Raw genomic sequence first — 8,738 nt, forward strand, 5'->3', positions numbered from 1 at the left:
CTGGTGGTCGCCCTGCCACTCGATGGAAGAGAACTGGAACCACTGTGGATCTGTGGTGCATTATCCCCAGAACTGTGACAATCTCATCCATTCTCTCCCTCATTAATTTGCTAAAGTTCACATCTTAAGAATATTTGGAAGAGGGGATTAATACATGACATATAATAGGTTTCTATAATATCAGAAAAAAGAAACTTTTAAAATGTATAGCATTGGCCATTGGAGTTTTATTGGCTGGGATACAAGTGCTAACTATTTTCTTGGCAGTAAAAAGAAAACCACAAATGTAATTCCAAATCCATTTTTAAACAGGAACCATAATGTAGGTCAAGGATCAGATTCTAGTAATAGGTTTAACTACAAAAATTTCTTCTCCTTGGAGGTCAAGATTAATAATTATGTCAGTTCCAACAACATAAAAGAACCATGGTAATGCTTTTTCTTTGCTTTTGAAATGATTCACATGGAAATATAATAAGTTGCTGTTACTGTTTTTAATTTTCCATTGTAGGCTGCCGTCTCCCCCTGCGAATGAACAGGTAACCGAGTCTCCTGTTCTCAAACATCTCGTGTAAATGATGTAGTTGGCTGTCCCATTCCTAGCTGAACACAGGCCTCTGTGCCCCGTCCTTTTAACAGTATCCTCAACAAACACGCATTGGCCTGAAACTCTCACAGGAAGTAGTACAGCTCTGAGCAATTTACTAAGGAAATGGCACGTCTCACTTCTTAGAAATTCTCTTTGACCTAAGAGAGTGCCTCCTCTTCCCTTAGTTTTCTCTTCTATAAAACAGAAAAAATACTTCTTGCTCACTTGGAAATAAACAAATATAAATGGTTGTAAGATACTTTGCATATATAATAGGATATGACAACCCATGAGAAAGAAGACACAGGCTGCTATGACTGAGTCACCCCTTTCATTTATCTGTTAGGAATTTAAAAAAAGTAAAAAAAAAGCAAAATAGAATATTGCTTTCTATTCCTGATGATATGATAGGAAAAGAGGGATGGGGCTTTTTGAAACTTCTTACTTCATACTTGTATACTTGAATTTTCTTTTTATAACTGAAATCACATGTTACTTTATTATAAAAGTGAAAAGAGCTCCAAGGATAGTGATAAGATTAGTAGAGTTGTATTAAGGCGCGAGGACCGTATACAATTTGTTTCTTTAGTTTCCAGATAGCCTGTAGCGTGGTTGTATTAATTTTGTAACTTAAAAAAAATGAGTATTCTGAAAGTATTCATGTTTCTGAGACCAAGAGAAGCTAACTGGCTCAATATGTGGTTTAGGACCAGCCGCTGCTCTCTGCAAAGCCACAGATGTGTCAGCTGTGCCAGCAAGACGGCCGCCTTGCAAAGGTAACGATGCTGAGAACCAAACAGGTTCTTCACCAGGATGTCCGTTACACCACTAGTCCCTTTCAGTAACAGGGACTTTGCTGTGTAGAGTGCAGAGTGGGGAGAAAAAGCAAAAGGAGCAAGCATTTATTGTGTACCCTTTTTTTTCAGTCATAGTATGTCATGTCAGTAAATCCCCATGAACACAAATATAAAGAACTTCAAACAAATTTATAAATGTTTATTGAGTGCCTGCTGTGTAGAATGTGCTATCTCGTGTGCTGGAGAAAGAGTAATGAGCAAAGCGTAGACCAAGTCCCTGTTGTAAAGCTTATCTCCTCTGTGACATCATTTTGTAGATGAACCTGGGGCTCAGAGATGTGAAGCACATTTCTCAAAGTTACTCAAGTCATAAGTGGCAAGGCCCAGCTGCAGCCTGACTTTGGCCCCAAAGTCTGTACTCTTCCAGTACTCCATCCGGCTTAGAACAAATCAGACAGTTTTGGGGAAGGGAGATTCTTTGAATTATTTGGAGAATCAGCCTCTTGAGAGGGAAATGAGCTCTCTCCACCAAAACCACTTGTTATCCCCTCAGATCCTCAAGGGTCTCTGCTTGAGCGCTTCCCCAGTTTGCTAGAGTAGGCAGAGTGAAGGAAGTGTTCAGATACAGCAAGTGTTCTGATAGCCAGGTCTTTGACCTGCTCATAGTAATATCCACCCCCCCCACCCCGCATGTCATGTGGTCCCCAGTTCATAGATGTTCAAGAAATGGGCAAATGACTGTAAGAAACAAGTGCTTGGAAGAGATGAGGAAATGTGCCGAATTCTGCCTTTGCGGCCTCTATGCCACCCTTTGTGATCATGCTGAATTTTAACAAGCAAAACTATAATATGACCTAGTCTTAACGGAATCAGATAAAGATGAGCTGCCTTTATAGAGTTGGAATTGGAATTACAGAAATAATGTCTGTTTCTGGAAGAGAATCTAATTCTGGCTTTTCTAATTCTGCACAGTAACTACAATATGTCAGAGGAAAATTCCTCTCAGGCTTTCAAATAAAAGTGACCCCCTACCTCTGCTGCATCCTCAGGAAGGTGAATTGTTTGGGAGAAAGCAGCATTATTAACGGGGGGAATTACTCTTCACAGCCTTTACTAGGGACCCTTGGAGCTATGTGTGTGCCACCCTATCACACAGCCTTACCAGTGACACTGCCATAATGACCCACGTGCTGTCCCATTGCATGGCCACTAAATATTCAAAAAGCTTAATAAAGAGACTGATTTCCCTATAAAGAGGATGCAGGGAAGCTGTGCTCCTGCTGCGCTGATATCCCAAAAGATATGTCTATAGAGTATTACAGGGAAGCATTAAGCACATCAGTGTATTAGGAATTCTACTTTCACTTCATGCTCAGCAAGTTTTTTAATCCTAGGCTGGCTACCGCTACCCAGTCCATGGCTAGGTCACTCACTGCCTGCCTCCTTATTTGGAGTATTCTTAAGTACTTGCAAACTAATTTTAGAATTAGCCCACATAAAAGTGAATATAATGGGTGCAAACATTCTAAGAGTAAGCAATTTGTGTATTATTTGTTCTTTTGAATTCTGTGGCACTGCTTCTCTTCGTTTAGATCTAAGAACTAGACAGTAGGCTTCCTTGTAGACAGAAACTGTTTGGTCAGATACTATCTGGCACATAGCAGACATTAGTCAATAATTAGGTATTGCCATAATTACCATATCTGGCCTTTTCTATTCCATGCATCTATATGCCCTGCTCCTCTATCCCCCACCTAACCTCCTCTTTTCCTTGTAGAATATGTGTAAGAACTGCAGAGGAACGTTCTGTGATACCTGCTCAACAAATGAACTGCCTCTTCCCTCAAGTATCAAGCCTGAGCGAGTTTGCAATCCCTGCCATGAGCATCTGATGAAACAGTATTCCGCCAGCCCATCGTAAGACTGGAAGCCAAGGCCTGGACCAGTGTCTGTACCTGTGTTAGATGTCAAGATTTCCTAGAGCCCAGACCTTAGAATCAACTCCAGAATTGATAGCAATGATTTAAATAAACCAGGTCCAGGGAGAAAAGGCAGTGAGTAGTTGGGGGTCCTGGAAATTTTGCTCATTTTCCCTAATGACTATATGAATAAAAGTTACTCAGTTGAGCCCCTCTCTTCTAAATCTAAACAACTCCACCTTGAAGGCTTAATTCTGTAACTTGTCTTTGGAGGGGCTATTCATTTTTATGAATAGTGATAATAATACTGGGGTGAATATAATAGGAGAGAGAGTCCAACAGATAAGAAAAGGAAAATGATTATCTCCCTCTATTAATGTGCAGATTCAAGGGGGAAAGATAAATGTTACCTGAGATCAAAATAATAGATATTATATATTTTCCCTGGGTGCTGCTAGACATAAACATTGTTTCCTCTTCATCCCCACTAACTACCTCTTTCAAGTATCTCTACCAAACTGTGAACCCAAACTCAGGGAAAAGAAATTAAAGAGTAATATAAATTTTGAATGTACTTAAAACAATATTATAATTTATTATAGTTTCAGGACCAGGAAGGCCCTGGGCTATAAATGTTTTCAATATCAGAACAAGAGGAACACTTGACAGTTTATCCACTTTGACTTCAAAAGTAAATATCTGCCCTTTTCAGAATGTCCTACTAAAAAATAAGCCAACTCCCTTCCTCATCCTTCCCTGCTCTCCCAAGTCCTAAGGAAAATTGTAAGATATTTTAAAGATAGGGTTTGACTTTTGCAAGTAGTTATTGAAAGCAAAGCTAAGTTGCATGTAAAACAAATTTGTCCATGTCTGAGAACAATTAGATCAGAATATTTATTAAATTTTCTTGAATAAGCGATACCTTATTCTGAGCCAAGAACTTGAACTGGTAGACAGGTTTCTTGGAAAACGTGACACTCAAACATCTCTTCATAACAAACCCTTTGGGGGAAAAGAGGAATGTGCATTCCACAAGGGAAGGAAAGAAATGGTATATGCTATTTTGATTATGTTACATGTGCCTAGATTGTTTGATTCCAATTAAGACCTAAGAAGATATGATTCTATAACTGGTTTAGAATTCTGGGGTGAAAACATCCTGGAACCATGATACTTGATCTTCTGTCTCCTGAGAAGGGTTATAGCCTGGGAAAGAGTTGTTATTCGGGAAGTCTGGCTTGTTACATGGTAAAGTTGAGCTATAAGAGTACTAGGAAAGAATAAAATCTAATAGTCTTGCCTAGGTTGTTGACTGTTTTTTTTCCCTTTAAATATTTCTGTGTGTGTGTGTGTGTGTGTGGTTCTTCATTCATCTTATTTTTGGCCACCTACATGTTTTCAGCACTGTTCTAAGTGCTACAGATAATATGGGGAATTATCCTAAACTGGCAAAAGTTATTTATAATTAGTTTTGAATTAAATTGAAAAGAGGCAGCTCTGTACATGGAATATGAGGAAGAAAAATTAGCCACTGAGATTTTATTGAGACTTACACATAAGCTATTTAGCATTTTTTTCATGTTTTATTTTTTTAGAGAGAAAGCACTCAAGCAGGGGAGGGGTAGAGAGAAGCGGGGGGGACAGAGGATCTGAAGCAGGCTCTGTGCTGACCACAGATGCAGGGCTCAAACCCATGATTCGTGAAATCACCACCTAAGCCGAAGTCTGACGCACAGCTGACGCACAGCCAACTGAGCCAGCCACCCAGGCGCCCCAGCCCTTTCTCTTTTTGAAACAAAGCTCCAACGATCTGTTATTAGTGTAGCTGTCAACAAAAGCAAGGAAACAAAGTCATGAAAGGCTTGACTTCATAGTAGGTCTGTCTTCCTTAAAAACTGTTCTTGGGGCGCCTGGGTGGCTCAGTCGGTTGGGCGGCCGACTTCGGCTCAGGTCATGATCTCGTGGTCCATGAGTTCGAGTCCCGCGTCAGGCTCTGTGCTGATAGCTCAGAGCCTGGAGCCTGTTTCAGATTCTGTGTCTTCCTCTCTCTGACCCTCCCCCATTCATGCTCTGTCTCTCTCTGTCTCAAAAATAAATAAACGTTAAAAAAAAAAAAATTAAAAAAAACAAAAACAAAAACTGTTCTTTCCACTATTCACAGTAGCAACAAGAATACCATTCTTAGGACTAAACAACCTGAGGCAGAAGACTTGTACACTGAAGACTATACAACACTGCCTAAAGAAATTAAAGATACCAACAAATAGAAGGACACTCCATGTTTATGAATTGGAAGACTTAATATCATTAAGATGTCAATACTACCCAAAACCATCTACAGATTCCAAGTATTCCTATCAAAAATACCCATATTTTTTGCAGAAATAGAAGCATTTGTCTTAAATTCATATGGAATCTCAGGGGACACCCAAATAGCCAAAACAGTCTTAAAAAAGAACAAAGTTGGAGGTCTCACTTCTGAAGTCAAAACTCACTACAAAGCTACAGTGATCAAAACAATATGGTACTGGCATAAAGACCTAGACCAATGAAGTGAAAGAACTTAGAAATAAACCTTCACATATATGAACTAATGATTTTTGAGATGGGTGCCAAGACCAAAAGGGGCTTAAAGGACAGTCTTCTCAACAAATTTGTTGACAAAAATTCGATGTCCACATGCCAAAAAAAAAAAGTGGGGCCTCTACTACATAACATACACAAATTAACTCAAAATTGTTCAAAGATCTAAACAAATGAGCTAGAACTAGAACTCATAGGAAAAAAAGAGGAAAAACTTCATCACAACTATTTGGCAAAAATTTAGGTAAGACCCCAAAAGCACAGTTAACAACAAAAAATAACAGAGGTTGGACTTCATCAAAATTAACTTGTGGAGAAATTAGAACCCCTTGTGCATTGTTGGTAGCAGTGCAGCCACTGTGGAACAGTGTGATGGTTCCTGAAAAAATTAAAATTACCATGTAATAGAGCAATTCTCCTTCTGGGTATACTGTAGTCAAAAGTGAAAACAGGGACTCAAAACACATTTTATACACCTATGTTCACAGTATTATTTACAATAGCCAAAATGTGAAAAGCAACCCAAGTGTCCACTGACCAATGAAAGAATAAAATGCAGTAGATACATACAATGGAATATTATTCAGCTTTAAAAAGGAAGGAAATTCTGACATCTACATGCATGAGCCTTGAGGACATTATAAGTGAAACAAACCAGCCATAGAAGGGCATGTGACTCCACTTGCATGACTCCTTAGAGCAGTCGAATTCAGACACAGTAGAATTGTGGTTGCCAAAAGCTGAGGGAAGGGGGAAGTGGATGCAGAATTTCGGTTGGGGAAGATGAATATGGGTTGGTACACAGATCCCTCTGCTGAAAGGGCCTGGAAGCCAACACTTGGTAACAACAGGCACAACCCAGCATTCAATCTTTGTATGGAAACCAATTTGACAATAAATTTCATGTTAAAAAAAAAAAAGAAACAGAAGCTTGGTTTCTGAGGGGCCCGGTGGCTCAGTCAGTTAAGCACCTGCCTTTGGCTCAGGTCATGATCTCACGGTTTGGGGGTTCAAGCCCCACACTGGGCTCTCTGCTGTCAGCACAAAGCCCACTTCAGATCCTCTGTCCCCCTCTCTCTCTGCCCTTGTCCTGCTCATACTCTCTCAAAAATAAAAAATAAAAAGAAACTTAAGTTTGGTTTCTAATACCATTCTCCAATAAAAGGAACCAGGGCTCTTTGGAGAAATGGCTGATTCTAGGTCTGGGACATCTTGTAATACCAGAAAGTAAGGAAGTGGCATAAAAACCAAAAACAGTGGGAGCAACAAAATAACGTAATATAGGATTATAAGCCAAAAAATAAAATTTTAGGAGTCCATATTGATATACAAGATTAAATAAGTAAGGGAGAAGTGACACATCTACACAGAATTACAAATTATTTATGTAGCTACTATTCCTCAAGAAGATGGAACTTCCTGCTTCTTCAATGTGGGCCATGCTTAGTAACTTGCTTCAAAAAAGTATGATATAGAAAGAAATAAAAGGAAATTTATAGTCACTTAGCAAACTCTATGTTGGCAAGATCATGAAAACTGATGCCTGTGATAAGTCACGCTTAGAACATGAATCTTTGACAAGGTGTAGTGAAATGGCACCTTTGTGTTCTTCCTCCCCAAATCCTATAACCCCAGTCTAACCAGGAGAAAAACCTCAGAAGACTCCAATTGAGGGACATTCTACAAAGTACCTGACCAGTATACCTTAAAGTTGTCAAGGTCATCCAAAATAAAGTCTAAGATTAAAGAGCCACAAGGACTAAATGTAATGTGCCCTGGGGACAAAAAGGCTACGAAGAAAAAGCCAAAAAAATCTGAAGTGTGGAATGTAGTTAATGACAATGTACTAATGTTAGTTGTGACAAATCTGTAGCAATGTAAGAAGTCAACAGTAGCGAAACTAGGTGAGGTGCATTTAGAAATTCTATTCTTGCAATATCTTTGTATACCAAAAACTATCCTGAAATTAAAAGTTTAAAAAAGGGTGTTTTCATACTCCTAACTATAGGTCTAACCTTATAGAACTTAATTTAACTCCCTAGATGTTATTTCCAAATAGAGTAAGAATTTTCCTCAGAATGAGGATTTTAAGTCAGATTTATACCTCAGTGTAAGTCAATAAAAATGTATGATGAAACTCTTAAAGGGAACTTAACCATTCTGTGAAAGGAGTCAACGACGGACTAGTGATTTTGAAGTAGTTCTCGGGACCACTGTCTATTATAACCTCGTTTCAGCTTTGCTCAACAGAAAATGTAAGCTTTTTTAAAGAATTGTATTTCAGAAGTGACCATGTTTTGATTGATTATAAAACATTTTTCAAATAACTTAGCCTAATATATCCACTTAGAGGTCCCTCAGGTCAAATCTCAAGGATTCTTAGACGCTGGTGGGCTTGAAGATTTGTCAATTATTGAGATCTTTTATTGTCAACATTCCTGAGGACAATTAATTTTGTTAACACAACTACTTTTGTATAAGAAAATCTTATAAGCCTGTCAGTCTATCAAACCAGAAATCAAGTATCTGAGAAATACCATTTCTACACCTAGAATGAAAGGTAAACTTGGAGGCGCCTGGGTGACTCAGTCAGTTAAGAAACCAACTCCTGGTTTTGGCTCAGGTCCAGATCTCACAGTTTGTGAGTTTGAGCCCGCATGGGGCTCTCCACTGCTAGTGCAGAGCCTGCTTGGGGTTCTCTCTCCCTCTCTCTCTGCCCCTCCCCTGCCCATGCTGTCTCTTTCTCAAGATAAATTAAAAAATAAACTTTAGAATAAAAGGCAAACTTTATTCAGAAAACGTATTATCTTGAAATGTAAAATTAGTTAAAAATAGAGCCAGTGACCAGTT

The 8,738-nt window shown here is 38.9% G+C and overlaps 1 protein-coding gene across 7 annotated transcripts in view; it reads left to right on the top strand.

Annotated features, from left to right (window-relative positions):
- Window positions 1-4,608, top strand: part of RUFY3 (RUN and FYVE domain containing 3) — an 81,034-nt gene extending 76,426 nt beyond the window's left edge. For 6 of the 7 annotated variants that reach the window (XM_081795525.1, XM_081795526.1, XM_060654915.3 and 3 more), the window contains 3 exons: window positions 512-539; window positions 1,297-1,365; window positions 3,164-4,608. In XM_081795525.1, the coding sequence (XP_081651651.1) occupies window positions 512-539; window positions 1,297-1,365; window positions 3,164-3,307 (241 nt within the window). In that variant the 3' untranslated portion in view covers window positions 3,308-4,608. Of the gene's footprint in view, window positions 1-511; window positions 540-1,296; window positions 1,366-3,163 lie in introns of those variants that run through there. The other variant, XM_081795527.1, reaches the window with a different exon arrangement.
- The last annotated feature ends 4,130 nt before the right edge of the window (window positions 4,609-8,738 follow it).

This window comes from Panthera onca, chromosome B1 (assembly GCF_046562875.1).
Source record: "Panthera onca isolate mPanOnc1 chromosome B1, mPanOnc1 haplotype 2, whole genome shotgun sequence".
Lineage (NCBI taxonomy): Eukaryota > Metazoa > Chordata > Mammalia > Carnivora > Felidae > Panthera > Panthera onca.